The sequence below is a fragment of the Schistocerca cancellata genome, chromosome 6 (assembly GCF_023864275.1).
Source record: "Schistocerca cancellata isolate TAMUIC-IGC-003103 chromosome 6, iqSchCanc2.1, whole genome shotgun sequence".
In the NCBI taxonomy this organism is placed as follows: Eukaryota; Metazoa; Arthropoda; class Insecta; order Orthoptera; family Acrididae; genus Schistocerca; species Schistocerca cancellata.
In genome coordinates this window covers 105,105,958-105,122,217 of record NC_064631.1, presented here as the reverse complement: position 1 = coordinate 105,122,217, position 16,260 = coordinate 105,105,958, and the positions used below count along the sequence as shown (strand labels likewise).

The 16,260-nt window shown below is 35.2% G+C and overlaps 1 protein-coding gene across 2 annotated transcripts in view; it reads left to right on the top strand.

Moving 5' to 3' along the window:
- LOC126190958 (serine/threonine-protein kinase Nek7-like) overlaps nt 1-12,493 on the top strand; it is a 70,747-nt gene extending 58,254 nt beyond the window's left edge. The window contains exons 5-6 of one of the 2 annotated variants that reach the window (XM_049931619.1): nt 4,660-4,844; nt 11,341-12,493. In XM_049931619.1, the coding sequence (XP_049787576.1) occupies nt 4,660-4,836 (177 nt within the window). In that variant the 3' untranslated portion in view covers nt 4,837-4,844; nt 11,341-12,493. The remainder of the gene's footprint in view (nt 1-4,659; nt 4,845-11,340) is intronic. The other variant, XM_049931618.1, reaches the window with a different exon arrangement.
- The last annotated feature ends 3,767 nt before the right edge of the window (nt 12,494-16,260 follow it).

Genomic DNA, 16,260 nt, shown 5'->3' with positions numbered 1-16,260 from the left:
CAGGTGAATACTGTGATCCCATGATACACACACACACAATAGGCTTCCAGACAGTCAGAATAGCCTTCAAAAATCCCTTCTTTCCCCTTACGATCAAACTTTCGTTTGTTTGATGATGTATGCAGGATGACAACCTTTTGACCAAATGTACAAGGTGAAATAGGACAAGTTTTCTCTTCAAACACTTCTCATATGGAGTTCCATCAGACAGTTCTTTAGTTAAGCAACAGTTTCAAATGTAATTAGATGTCATGATGGTTTCGGCTGAAAATGATGGTGGTAGTCCCAACTCGAGCTGCACACAATGAGCCATTTTGACCAGTGAACAGTTATATTGTTCGGTAACACCAGTCTGCTGTGGTGTGTATGGAACTGTTAGAAGTTGCTGTATTCTTGTCATTCTGAAGATGGAGTCCATTCTTCTGTTGCAGTATGCCTTACCTTGTCTGACTGAAAGGATTTAATTTATGACCAGTCTGATTGTTAGCCAGGTTTTTGAATTCAACAAATGTTGAAGAAAATAGCCTTAATGCCATTTGATGTGGTCATCCATAGAGATCACAAAAAATATTGCGCCACCTTGAGATGTCTCTTTCATTGTTCCACAGACATCAGAGTGGATTAACTGTAGAGGTTAATGTGAGTTGCCTTCTCACTTAGTGAAGAGAGTGGATGTGTCTCTTTCTTTAAGACACATAGTTCATGCGGAGATATCAACATCACTGAATTGCAGATGTGTCACATTTTCATTTTTGACCACTTTGGTGATGTTTCACGAGTTCCAGAGGCCTAATTGAGCGTGCCAGATTTACATAGCACTTTTTGTACACTATGTGATCACCTGGCTGAAAATGACTGACAAGTTCGGTAATGCTGGAATTCAGTATGGCGTTGGCCCACCCTTGGCCTTGATGACAGCTTCCACTCTCTCAAACATAGATTCAATCAGGTGCTGGAAGGTTTCTTGGGGAATGGCAGCCCATTCTTCGTGGAGTGCTGCACTGAGGAGAGCTATCGATGTCAGTCAGTGAGGCTTGGCGTGAAGTTGGCATTCCAAAACATCCCAAAGATGTTCTGTAGGATTCAGGTATGGACTCTGTACAGGCCAGTCCATTATAGGGATGTTATTGTCATATAACCACTCTTCCAGAGGCCGTGCTTTATGAACAGATGTTTGATCGTGTTGAAAGATGCAATCGCCATCTGCGAATTGCTCTTCAACAGTGGGAAGCAAGATGATGCTTAAAACATCAATGTAGGCCTGTGCTGTGATAGTGCCATCCAAAACAACAAGGGGTGCAAGCTCCTCCCTGAAAAACATGACCACACCATAACACCACCGTCTCCGAATTTTACTGTTGACACTACACACACTGGCAGATGACGTTCACCGGGCGTTCATCATACCCACACCCTGCTGTCACACCGACACATTGTGTGCCATGATTCATCACTCCACACAATGTTTTTTCCACTGTTCAATTGTCCAATATTTGCGCTCCTTACACCAAGCAAGGAATTGATTGGCAATTACAGGCGTGATGTGTGGCTTATGAGCAGCCACTCGACCATAAAATCCAAGTTTTCTCACTTCCCACTTAACTATCATAGTACTGGCAGTGGAACCTGATGCAGATTGGAATTCCTGTAAGATGTTCTGGATAGATGTTTGCCTATTACACATTGCAACCCTCTTCAACCGTCAGTGGTCTCTGTCAGGCAACAGATGAGTTTGGCCTGTACAGTTTTCACGCAATCACCTGACCAGGTTTGAAGTCTGTGACTTCCGTGGAGCACCCCATTCTGCTCTCTCACGATGTCTAATGACTACTGAGGTCAGTATATGGGGTACCTGGCAGGAGGTGACAGCACAATGCACCTAATATGAAAAATGTGTGTTTTTGGGGGTGTCCGGATACTTTGGATCATATAGTGTAACTTCTGACTTGACAACGATTAATGCTTCTGGACCATTTACTTGTAAATAAGAGAGGTTACCAAAACTGTTTGCAACCATGTTGATTTTACCATTATTATCTTGTATAACTGCATGAGCTTCCTGAAATGTCACTGTATGCTTGTTGTCCAAAACCTTTACCACTGAAATGAGATTGGTTCAGGCTGTCGTTGCCATCACCTATACTGTTACTTGTGTAGCACTGTTGTCCGCAATCATTAAATTCTCTCGTGTTTCTGTCATTTGTGAATGCTTTTGGATCATTGCACATATGTGATATGCGACCACTGCCTATGCACCAAAGAATAGTCGCAAAACTTCAGAGGAGGCTCATTCATAGAGAAACAGCAAGGAGATTGGTCAACATTGCTTGCAGCTTGCACAATTAGCTTCTTCTTGAAAACATACTCATCTTCTTTGTGTCGCTTCTTACAAAAACTGCATTTTTATGCTTATTTTTCTGTATTTTGGTTTTGTTCTGATTTTCATTCCACTTTGTCTCTGCCACTTGCAGTATGTTTTGGCTTGTTCATGAAATACTTACATGGTTTAACAAACATTGTGGCACTTGCAATTTCACTGTCTTTCTGAATCCTTGCTTTTTTTCCCAAGATTTTACCGTTACTCCCTCTACAGCTGGTAGATTGTCACAGGAATCGATAGCACACCTAAAACTGTCATAGCTAACTGGAAGACTGTAGAGCAGTATTATTGACATCATATCACCATTTATGTCAATATCTATTGCTTGTAACTTATCCACAGCATCAAAGAATTCATTGTCACATTATCAGTAGGTTGCAATTTGTGAAGTGTGAGGTGTTTTAGCAGTACTGCTCTGCGAGCAGGTCCTTTGGATGCGTGAATTGACTAGAGTTTAAGCCATACCTGACACGATGTAGTGCAGTTCTGTACCTGCTTCAGCTTGATGGGATTGATGATGGATAAAATAAAGCCTGCTTTTGCTTTTCAACGTGCCACTAGCCGTGCTTTGTATGCAGCTTCTGCAGCAGCAAGAACTTCACATTCACCAGACACCGTGAGTTACGATATGTCTCCAGATACATATCCCCAAATGTCGTTTTTGAGGAGTAGTGATTTGACTTGTACTGTCCATGTGTCATAATTAATGCACAACAGCATTTCTAGTTGAACGCAATTTTGCAGCAATCATTTGTGCCGTATTCATTGTATTAACAAACTTGTTAGTTACCACACTTTTAACTTACAAATTTCAGTTTTCTCTCATAAAAAACTTTATTTTTGCTGCTTGTGTAACCTGAGCCCATGACCTATTGGGACACGGTTTGGCAGTACAGGTATGACACATAATTATCAAACAACTTTAGTCATGACTCATTGTATGGAGAATAACACAGAGCTACTAACAGTTAACTTAAAGAACATGTGCTTGGTGACATCTACAGATACCAAAGAAGTTAAATGATGGTAAAAATCTGGATCTCAGCACTAATTATGTGCAGATTCAAGTGACATAGACAGAACAAGAGGATATAAATATAAAATGTAATGGATAATAAATACAGGAAGTCGGGCCCTAAATTCTTGGACGAGTACATTGCTAACAAATTAAATATATCTTCTACCTTCTGTGTTTCATTAATAAAAATCACACTTTTTTTTTCAAAACCAGTAGTGGATATCAGGGCCACAATGTGAGGTCAAAACAGCACTTACATAGTAACCAGAAAAACTTCACCCTTTAGCAGAATGGACTGCATTACTCAGGTGTGAAAGTATCCAAAGCTCTATCTAAAGACATATAAGACATGCTCTTGAAATGCCAAAGCATAAAAACAAATTGAAAGAATGCCCGTTGAAAAATTTATTTTACCCAATAAATGAATTTTTTAGCATAAATGAGTGTGCATGTTTGTAGCTTTATTGTGTAATTTTGTGTATTATGATGCACCATTAGTTGATACAAGTATTGCCATTAGTTGCCATATCCTATGAATCATACCATATCCTAGCAATTCTTTTGCTATTAGGATCAACAGAACTCGTAATAAATAAATATCAAGGTGTTCTGGTGTGCTTCATTTGGTAAAGCAGTGCTTTTGAAAGGAGAGTAGTTCCTTGCTAGACAAAGTCAAGAACAGTTGTAACTTCTCATGTACAGTCAACACAGTGTGTGTTCTTAAAAGAAGAAAAAAGTTTTATCTGTCATTATGTTTTTAATTTCAGTTGTGAATAACATATTTGAATTAATTTTATAGTTTAATATGAGTGAGGAGAGAGATTTAAGTGAAGTAATACTGATTAATCACCCTTTGGTCACTATAATCCAAACTTGTCAGTTTTCCCTTTTTTCATTAATTTCTTGTTCTTTTTCTTAATTTTAACCATCCACACTTTTTTTATCATGTGATCATAGATGACCCAATCTTTCTTTTGAAAAAGTACCACATTTGTTTTTTTACATTCTTTGTAGTTTTTGAATCATGATATTGTCAGTATCTGCACATTTTCCATGGCCTAACATTGCTCTTTCGAATTTGTTAAATATGTAACCTTAGCATTTACAAAAATGTTGAAATGCTTTTCAAAATAAATAGAAAATACTGATAAAGAATGTGGTGTGAATATTTGTGTAATTATAGACTATATCATAGTAAGATGCGCATTTTTTTAATATGAATTGCCCATACACAGTGTGAGTTTTGGTGTTTCATTATCAGCTGCGTGAACTTGTGGCTGTTTGTATCAGACCTGATCCTGATGAACGGCCAGATATACAACATGTTAAAAATATAGCTGAACAAATGCATTCTCAGCTGCAGGCAGCTGCAAGTGGATCAGACCAACAGAATTTAGCTTCCTGGCAATGTTCAAGACCTTCATCTTCTGACCAGTGACTGGTAAGGTACAAGCTGTGATTCATATTAATATTGTTGTTGTTAGCATTTCAGTATAGTGTACATCTTATGAACTACTTTAGACTTAAAGGGCAGGTTTTCATACTGCAAATAAACAAAAATTTACACTCACTGTGGGACTGTAAGGACTGGCCCTCTTCAGTTTCCTTCCTATTTACGGGATTTAGAGGTTGGCATCCGAACATCAATTTCCTAAAAGGGTATGATATAGCTCTCAGAAAATGGAAAAAGATACTTTTGAAGAATAGAATATTTTTGAGCACTGTTAAGTACAATACATTACCAGCTCATTGTAGTAACTGATTATCAAATTGAATATTAAATCATAATTTTAAATAAAGTAGTTTTTAATTAATGGTTCCATGAAAGTAAATTAAAATTTGATTCAGATAAGTGAAACGCCTTACTGTCAAGCAAAAAAGATTCTGTATATTAATAATACTGTTAAATATCTACAAGGAAAAAAGGCCTTTATTTTCTGTTTCATGTTTCTCATTTTTGTACCAAAATTTAATTAATTCTGGAGCACTCAAATTTCTGCATTGATCAGTAATTAAAATCAAAAGGTCATATTTTATTTAAAAACATGATACAGTAATAGTCAATTAATTAACATTATGGCAAAAGAATCATACACAAGAACAGAATCACCTTCATGTTATTGTCAGAGTGAGTTGTAGACACAGACATCTTACGCACCTTTACATGTCCGATCATGTCGCTGTCACTGGAGTCACCCTAAGAACATAAAAACATCCAGTTGCATATTCATCTGGATCTTCATTTTCATGAGAAACATCTGAATAATCAGGACAAAACCCTCCCAACATATTTCAGATTTGTTCATTTCCTTCTGTTTTCTAAATAGGGCCATCTCTAAAAGTAGGAGAAACTTCAATACAAAAATAGTAACTGCTTGAAAGCAAAGGCAATCAAGTTTGATACATTCACTACTGGTGTAAAACCTAACAATACGAAGTAGTTAAAATCTACCACAGAAGATGGCATCTACAAACAGAATGAGTTATCTTGAGATTCACCCACAATGGATGGCACGTGAAACATGAGTAAACCCGAGATCCATTCACAGTATGTTAACATTTCCATTTCTCAATAAATATAGAATTTAAATGAAATAAAGAGATGCTGCTAATAGTAAAGATTCAAACATTTAATTTTACAGTTACAAGATGTGAGCACTATGCATTCAGTTATATCAATAACTTGAAATAGTGTTTGCTTAGCAGCACTCATTTTCAAAGGTGATTATTTTATTTTTTAATATATTGAGAATTTCAGCAGTAAGGATGTAACTAACACACAAATATTTATGAGGTGATGTCTTGTGGCCAAACCTTTCATAGAATATGTTCACAAAGGAGAAATTTCAGTCTCTGCTGCATTCGGTCATTGAAAGAATTCATTGGCAACAAATGAAAATTTGTAATAAAGTTGGGATTTGAACATGTGCCTTCTGCTCACTAGGCAGATGAGTCAACTATCTACACCACCTTTGCAACAGTGGTTACACACAACTGCATGGGCTACCCAAGCACGCCTCACCCTCAGTCCATATTGCTATTTGCTGAACACTACTACAGTAGTTCCACACAAGATCAGGTGAAGAGTGCTATGCACTGGATGATCATGTTCGCCTTCACCGCACAAATGACATACTCGAGATATAACTGTGACATTTTTTGTTCCTTGTTTCGCATTCTCATCACAAGTGCTTCTCCTTTCATGTTACCAGAAGGTGGAATATAGCTTGCACTGCAATTATTCATCTCTCTGATTTTCTTTGTAGATTTTGAGTCCTATTTTTCGGTCAGTGTGAAAGATTTACTTTCACAGTTTACTTTTCTGATTTGAAACCTAAGTTATTCGCAGCTCACGAAATTTCTTAGTGGATGTTCGTGATTTGTTAGAATGTCTCTTTATTTATGTTTTTGTGTGTTAGAGGTGATGCCAGCAAAAGCAGTTACAACGAAACATGTTTACAGGTATATAATATTAAAGTGAATGTTATTTACCCATAATGTTAATAGTATCTGGTGGTGATAAATAAGTGAGTCACCTCTGGTGAATGAGTTTTTTAATTTGCAGTTCACTCAAGGCAGAAAAATGAAAATAGCTATGACAGCTACTGAAAAGAACAGCAGCTCAAATAATTTATCCTGTTCGTTGTTTATGATGTTAGTCACAGTTGGTGCATCTGGATATTATTCGTAACAGTGCTATAGACCCAAAATGTAGTTACATAAATGCAAACACAACGCATTGGCCTTCACTAGGTATTTCTGTTCCCAATCAATGTAGTGGCAGCTGGTGCTACTGTGTCTTTGAAGCATGAGCCTCCCAAGTGCTAGCTAGCTCCAGAAACACATTGGCTAAGCAAACGTATTCTGCCTGTCGCTAGTATAATAGAGAATTGGCAACATTGTAGAATGCTTTTGGCAACTATGTGACCATCAGTTTACTTCCTGGAGTGGATCAGAATTATCATAGTAAATTAAGTCAATATTTCTTGTCATTTAGATGAAATATTCTGAATGATACTCATTTAAGGGCTGACACACAGGTAGCAAATTTGTATTTTTGAGTCCAGAATGCGTGTTCCAACAGGAACTGCAGCTTACTTCACCATGTTGTTGTTGTGGTCTTCAGTCCAGAGACTGGTTTGATGCAGCTCTCCATGCTACTCTATTCTGTGCAAGCTTCTTCATCTCCCAGTACCTACTGCAACCTACATCCTTCTGAATCTGTTTAGTGTATTCATCTCTTGGTCTCCATCTACATCACCATATACATTGTGAATTCTATATCTTAGCCATCACTGTGACAACAAGGGAGTGATATGTGCTACAGTTATATGCTAGCTTCGTGGTAAAGAGTTCGTCCTTCCAGGCGTTGGTTCTAATCTTGCTGGAGAGAAGAGGCAGATCAACAATTAGTAAAGAAGTCTTAAGACAACTTATTCCTCATAAGTTGTGTCCCTACCTTAATTTCCGTACCCTGTAGATCTAAAAGTGAAAAACCTGCAGAATTGCACACTTGCTAATGCCTACTTTTTCTGCACTGTCAAATGTATTGACTTAATGATGATTTGTTAACTGGATTTTGTTATCTGTCTACACCTATTGTTACATTTTCATACTTTCATTGTAGTCCCTCTTGTAACACTATTTCAATGCAACTGTGGACTGAATCTAGACACTGACCATCTTGAAGGCGTAAATGCTTATTTTTCTGCTAATTCGGGACAATTTGGGATACTTTATTTCATGAAAAAGACTTTCTTTTGGAATGTTATTTTGATAAGATATAACTGATTTGTATTAGTACAATGCATGATAAATATCACGTTATCATTTGTTTATGAACAAAATAACTTACAATATACAACCTACACAGCTCTGCTGCAGATGTTTTAGGCACTGGTCCCACATCTGTTGGAGCAAACATGTCTTATAGGAATGTTTTTACTTATTTTATGCTTTTATGATGGCATCTGTGTAAAAAGTACGTTTATTTATTTATTTTATTTATTTATTTTGGTCCAACATCAACTGATTGCAAATTTATTAATTTATTTATTTTTGTTCCAGTCTTCTTGATAAGTCAGAGCCTTACTTGCAAGAGTTACATATTATTGCCTGGTATTATTATCTACACAATTTTTTCCAAATTTACTCAAGAGAACAATATTACATATATGGACTACACATAAAAACAATTTGCTATTGCAATACGCTACATGCAGTACATACATATGTGCTGAATCTAGAAACTCACCTATTGAATACACAGGACTGTTTAGGAACCATAATTTTAATTTCTTTTTTAGTTCTGTGATGGACAATTTGGAGATATTCAGGTGGAAACTGTTTGGTAGTTTTTAGTCTGCATAGTGAGGGCTTCTCTTATAAAGTATGATTCTATGAGAGATATTGTGGAGTCTCTATCTAGTGTTGTGGTCATGTATTTCTTTATTGAGTGTTTTGTTGCTGTTAACTGGCGTAATGATTGTCTTAAGTACACACAGGTTATGGACAGTTAGTATTTTAAATTCTTGACACATATTTCTTTCCCATAATTCTAAGTGCTTTTTTCTATGGATAAATACTTTTTTCACATTACCCTTACTGCTGGATCCCCATACCTCTATCTCATAGTGCAAAATAATTTGCCTCAGAGTGGTAATGTTACAAAAAGGTATCAGTTTTCTTGGGGCATAGATGGTAGTAGATAGCTTTTTGCAAATGCCATTACATGATCAGACCAATTTAAGTCTGCATCAAGTGCCAAGCCAAGAAACTTGGTCGAGTATTCCTTTTCAATGTATTTGTCACCCATTAAAAATTGTTTTTTAAGAGTTTTATTGCCTCCCAGGATCAACTTCAATATAGAACGATGTATTTGTATTTAATTTTAGTTTTCATTAAAATACTGCGGAATTATGCCTGCTGCAATTTTGTATTGCTCTTCAAGTTGTGAATAGCTAGGACTATGGCATTTTAATGTGGTATCATCTGCATAGAAGATAGCTGTAGCAGGGTTTGTTATAGACTGAATATCATTAACATAAATAATAAGAAGAAGTGGTCCTAATATTGACCCCTATGGAGCACCAAAATTAATGTAAGTGGTGTTTGATTTGTATGCTCCCTCTCTAGTGCTAATAGACACAAACAGCTTCCTATTTATCAAATAGAACCTAATCAGATTATGGGCTGTGCCTCTAATGCCATATTTCCACAGTTTGTTCAGCAGTATGGTCATATCAACAAAGTCAAGTGCTTTTTGTAAGTCTAGATAGATGCCACATATATGTTCTTTATTGTCTATTGCTTGTTTGATGTCTTTGATTAAGTTGGATGCTGCTGTAATGGTGGATGACTCCTTAACAAACCCATACTGCCCGTTAGAAATCACTTTTGTGGTTACCAGGAAGCTCCAGCTTCTTATGTATATTGCTTTCTCAAAGATTTGGGATGTTGCTAGAAGAACAGATATGAGTTGAAAGTTTTCTTGTTTCCTTTTTTAAAAATAGGCAGAACTTGAGCAATTTTCAACTCACCTGGAAACAGACCATCTTCTGTACCAAAAATGATAATTGCTAATAAAGTGGTGCAGTTTTATGAATACATTTCTTGAGTGTCCAGACTAAGACCATTGTATACTGTTGCATGAGAATTCATCAAGCTACTCACTATTTTAATTATTTCTTCTGCACTTGTTGATGTCAAAACTATACTTTATGACACTGGTGATCCTCTGAATTTGCATTTGTTATTTTTTAAGCTGATTGTTTATGCTGGAGCCAACACAGGCAAAACAATTGTTAAATAGATCTGCTACCTTATTGTGATCAGTTTCTATTTTACCATTCATCAGCAAGTGATTTTCAGTTGTATGTTTCCCAGATTTACATATTTCTCAATTTACTAGTGACCATGATGTTTTGGAAATATTGTTTGAGTTTTGAATGCCACTTTCAAAATGTTTGTTTTACAGGATTTAGAGGTCTATGTAGTATTTCTAATATTTTTTGAGTTTTTCTGTAGCCCCAGTGACTGAAGTTGATATCCAGTTTCGGGTTACAGGATGTGACTGAGTTCTCTTTCTTTTTAATGGGCATGCTTGATTGAGAATGTGATATCAATTTTGCATGATTTATGTTATGAAACTCGCATTGAATGTTTGTCAATGTGAAATTCTAGTACAACACCACCAATGACCAGTTATTAGCATTGGCGTAGTAAACAGTTGCTGTTTTAACATTTGCTTAATGGTATTATCACCCCCTGTGTCCAATTAGACATTCATCTACTGGTGCTTAATGCCAATTTCACTATTAACAACAGTCTATAATAGATTAACATTTTTTATGTTCAGCAGAAATATGAGACATCGTAACTTCCTGATCGTTTAAGAGTTAATCATTGCACCAAATGAGGATACACCTATAATGGTGTAAACCAGTATTGTTTCCAATAAAGGACTAAAAAGTAGCGGAAGGGGCTTGAAGAGTCATCATTTACTGTGAATTCCATCAATTTGTAAGACATTTTTAATAAAAAATAGTTTGGAGTTCTTAAATGTTAACAGCAAGTAAACATATGCAAGAAATTAATAAGCAGCAGTATAGCCCCCACATTATCAGAACAGTCTGACAAAGCTCAGATAGCTTTTCACACCTGTAGACAATGTGTTATTTGTGCTTTGTGCTGCTGTATCAGGGTCAGCAAAGCTGTGCAGTTTGGCGTAATGATAAGACAAAGAATCTCATGAATTCTGTCACTGACTGTACCTGCAAGTCATTTTACTTAGATAACTGTGAAAGATACACTTAGCACATAAATGTAAACATCAAACATAATCTCTGGTAAAAATTTAGAAACTATTACTACTTAATTTGTAATGTCGTGTGTTTACATTTTGCGATTATTTCTTCATTTTAAGAATTTCACTTGCTTTCAGGCACTGAGAAACAAGAGATGTACTTGGTTTTCCAGTATTCTTCCCATACCAAAGAATAGAGGAACATTTAATTATGGAGCTGTTTTAATTATTATTGTTTTACAAATTTAAAAACTGTCACAATGTATTCTTTTAAGATAACTAGATTCTCATTTATTATTGACTGAAGTTAGAACATATCTGTACTGCAGTGAAGAGTCAAATTTTAAAAAACTGGATTAGTATTCTCATCAGAATACCATATGAAAGATAGTGGACTGTGTATGCAATTTTAACCCGATCTCCCTACTTTGTAGAAAATTTAAAGAGTAATATTCTGTGTTTTGTACTTTTTTGCATACCATTAATTCTTTCTGTTAAATATGTCATACAAGATGTGACACAGTTCTGTGATTTTTTAATTCAGTTTTATACAAGACATTTAGTGTCAGCAAAACTATATTGAAGCATGCAGTTTTAATTATTATGGGAATAATGTGTGATAAAATATCATGAAAATTTTGTGATGCAGTATCTTGATGGAATTTGCATGTTATAGCATGAGTTATGGAATTGTAATATTCTTTTAAAAGTGTTTTAACATTAAATGAAAACTCTTATAACTTGTTCACAAACCTCCCCTTTTGTATGTCACGAAACTGGAAAAATAAATATCACAATCAGTTCTTAGACAATTAAATTTGACTGCTGTTCATGTTTCCTTAAGTGAATTGGCATTTCTGCTCATTAATTTGCATAATACTCTTAATGTTTGTGTCAGTGAGATTGCACATAGCATGTTACTAATGAAAAAGCTGACTAAGCAAAATGTACTCTGAAAGAATGATTTTTGTAAACTGTGAAAATTCTTAACAATGAACAATAATAACAGAAAAAGAGCTTATAGCATTAATGTTATTAACTATTATTTTTAAATTTATCTTTCTGATAAATGTAACTCATGAAGTATAATATTCTGGTGTGTTCACAGTTCTCCATACTCCATTCTTATACCATCGATCTCAAAGTTGATTGTAGAATAAGGCATCTAAACTGTCCTCATGACAACACTACATTATTACATGTATTTATTGATGATGTACATTGACAAATACATTGTGTGACAAGATAAAACAATGTAAATTTATTGAACATTGCAGTTATTGTATTGCAAAATTACTGAATGCTTTTCACAGAATAACAACTATTGTACATTCAAAAGTCATACATAAAATTTTTAAAAAATGAAGTAAAGTCACTGCTCTCTTATTTCACTGTAAAACCTAATTATCTTCTCAATTTAAACCTAGCTCTATCAAAAAATCTATTGATCTCATCAGATCACAGGAATTAAATTATTTCTAATCAGCTGTAATGTAGAGTGGTAATATGAAATGGATATGCCATGAATGTGATAAGTGAGTTGCGGTGGCAATCATTAGAACAATGGCATTTTTCATTGCTACAAGAGCTTTTCACGAAATTTCAGTCACCAACTTTCCCCTTTGAATGCTTAAATATTTTATTGCAACCATTGTACATACGGAAAAATGATCATGTTAATAATATAAGAGAAATCAAACCTCACAGGGAGATATTTAATTGTTCGTTATTTTTCCCATCTGCTGTTGGAGGGTGGAACAATAGAGAAATAGGCTGAAAGCAGTTTGAAGAACCCTCTGTCAGGCATTTAAGTTTGAACTACAGAGTAGTCATTTACATGTAGATGCACTACATCATTAAAAAATTACTCTGTACTGACAAGTGCAGAATAAATATTAGCAGACTGGATGGTTACTCAGTTGTAATTATGAACCTATCTACACAAAAATCATCTGCTAGAGCTCTCGTGTCTTCAAGTTGAGGCAGTATGTTGTCCATGCCTGTGACAGAAAGTGGGTAGACTTAAAATGGGCTATGTGTATGGATGGAACAGTCAAGGTGTTGGAGATGTTTCAATGAAACATGTTGATTATAGAATATGGCATGTAAACTTTCTTCATGTCAACACTAAATTATTACATGTATTTATTGATGATGCCATTGAAAAATACATCATGTGACAAGATAAAACAATGTAAATTTATATAACTAATAGTATCGAGATATTGACTTAGATAAGCAGAATCATCATATTATAATCACATTAATGTCCTAAAATTGGATAGGTTTCCTCCTCCTGTATATACATAATTTCAAAGGCAACAGATAAGTCTAGTATGAAAGGAACAGGTAGATCAGCATCAGCCTCACAACGGTCCAAACAGGTAATTCCTGTTAGACAAAATGCTTGCTCAGCCTGAAACCTGCCTAACTTCTCACGTGTGACAGTAAGCCAACAATATATGGAAATGTAAGATCAAAAATCATATGTAATGACTGAGTATGAATTGTTTAGATCATAATTATCATCTTTGTGTTATATGAGTACAATGTCAGTGTATGTATAATCATCTTGAATCTGCATCACAGCATCATCTTGAAGTTTCTTGGAATATATATATATTTTTAGAAGAAAAGCTGTATGTCATAGCAGTAAACTTAACGTTAAATTCCGAACTTTCATGTATTACTTAGAATCCAGTAAGTTCATATATATTATGGTGTAAAAAGTGTGTGTTACTTGACCTAAACTTGGCCAAGTATGTCATTCAATTAGCATGTAATTAAACAGTTTCTTAGTTAAACAAAAAAAGTCATCACAGAGGGCATTCACAGAATAAATGAACTTTAGGTACTAGCACTTAGTCTAAATGGGTCATGAAAAATAAGATAAATATATCCAATCCAAAGGTAATCAAGTTGCAGATTATCTTGCCAGACCATTCCTGAAATCTCAGGTTGAAGTCAACTTATGGCACAGATAACAAGAAGGGTTTGAGTGATAGAAACATATGTATATGGAAAAGAGGTAAACCATTTGGGTGATCATCACATGGAGGACGTAGTATAAGAGATAGAAGAAAACTTATGACATGTTATGAAAGCAGAAAAACAGAAGACAGATTCCCTGTATATTTTCCTGAGTACCACCCCCCACATTAATGAAGGTGATACCCAGATGTAGGTGTTACCACACAGCAACAAACAATGGCTTAAAACCAAACTAGCATAATAGGCTGTATAACATAAGATAGATAAGGTAATACAACTTGAAGATTAAACAAACTAACCCTAACATGATACTGAAAATTGAAAAGAAACGTAAATTGTCTACATTTATACAAGAAGAAAACAAAAATTCTAGACATAAAAAAATGGTAAGGTGCAACATCCAGTTCCAGACCACTATCACAATCATAATACATAGCATAAGAAACAAACATAAAAGTTAAGATTATAAAACAAGATACCAGGAATCAAGGAGGACAAAAGCATATACATAAGTATACGGAACAATCAGTTCCAGATATCTTCATCAGTTCATTTGAAGAATGTCACATCAACTCAAAATCCAGTCTACCTAAATACAGAACAGGATTGGTGAACAAACCTCAAGGTTCATCAATCGCACACAATGTGTTTGAAATTTCAAGAGCTTCCCGCACCAAAGCCAGAAACAGAGAGAAATTCAAGCAAGACAAAAATACCACCAAATAAAAGAAAACAAGAAAGAGCCAAGTATATATAAGTGTTCAGTTCAATAGTGTTAAACATCATATATAATGGAGCAAGTTCATAGAGTCATGGGTGATTACTAATAAAGAAAGTCAGCAAAGAATGAAACGTAATACAATTAGGTAAATTATCAAATTATCTGTTGTCACACAAGGACAAAACAGAAGGCAATTAGGTAAATTATCTGTTGTCACACTAGGTCAAAACAGAAAGTTGCAAAGCATAAAGGTCAAGTTAGAGAATATTTAGGTAAATTTCTGTTGCCACACTAGGAGCCTACAGAAAGCAGTTAAGTAAATTTTTCTGTTGTCGCCCTAGGACAATACAGAAGGCTGAAAAGCATAAAGGCCAAATGAAAGAACACACTACCAAACACTCAGCAGAGTGATGGAGTCGATCATAGAAACAGAACCGTTAACTTCATATCCTCATCATAAGACTTCAATAGAATTACAGAATCCCATTAATTACTTCATAGAGTCAGACCACAATTGCGTCAGAATCTACAGAATAATACACACATCAACAAAAGTTTTGCATCACCTTGGTTCTGAGAGTTCCAGAACCTGTGCAGACAATTGGAAGAGAGATCAACATACAGCGAGACCTTCAGAGTTGGTAGTTCAGACTGCTGTTCACACCGGTACATCCTCTTGCATTGATGCATGCCTGGATTCATCATAGCATACTATCCACAAAATCATCAAGGCATTGTTCTGGAAACCAGGATGATGCAAAACTTTTTTTGATGTGTACATTACCTCCTTATCAAAGCATCATCCCATAAGTATAAGGTGTAAGACATTCTGTATGAAAGTGTGTAAGTGTGTAATGACTGTCACCATAAGCATCATAATAGTCATTCAAAACATCATAAACATCATATTTTGGTGTGTGTAAAGCATAAAGCCATATTAGCAAAAAAAACATAATAAGCATGTGTCAATCATAAGCAGTATCAAAGCACAAGTCTCATATATAGTTATAGTTTATTTTTTGTGCATTGATCATTTTTACAACACTGGGGACCATGTGTTTGCTGCACAAATGATGTACAAAGAGTGTGCATCCCCCTGAGGGTGCAAGTTAATGATTATTGAAATTTTTTTTTATTTTTTTTGAGCTTTTCCTCATTACAGAGGGTTATCTCAAACATAATAATTTACTTGGAAAATACAATACAAACAATAAATGTTCTTAAACTATACTCTCAGAATATTTCTCCAGGTGTTTCGATCTTGCGTGTCCTCTTCCTCTGTGCCCATTCTCCTCATTGTGTGCTGTACATTTTGGAGCCAGGTGGTCACAGGTCGTCCTCTTCTT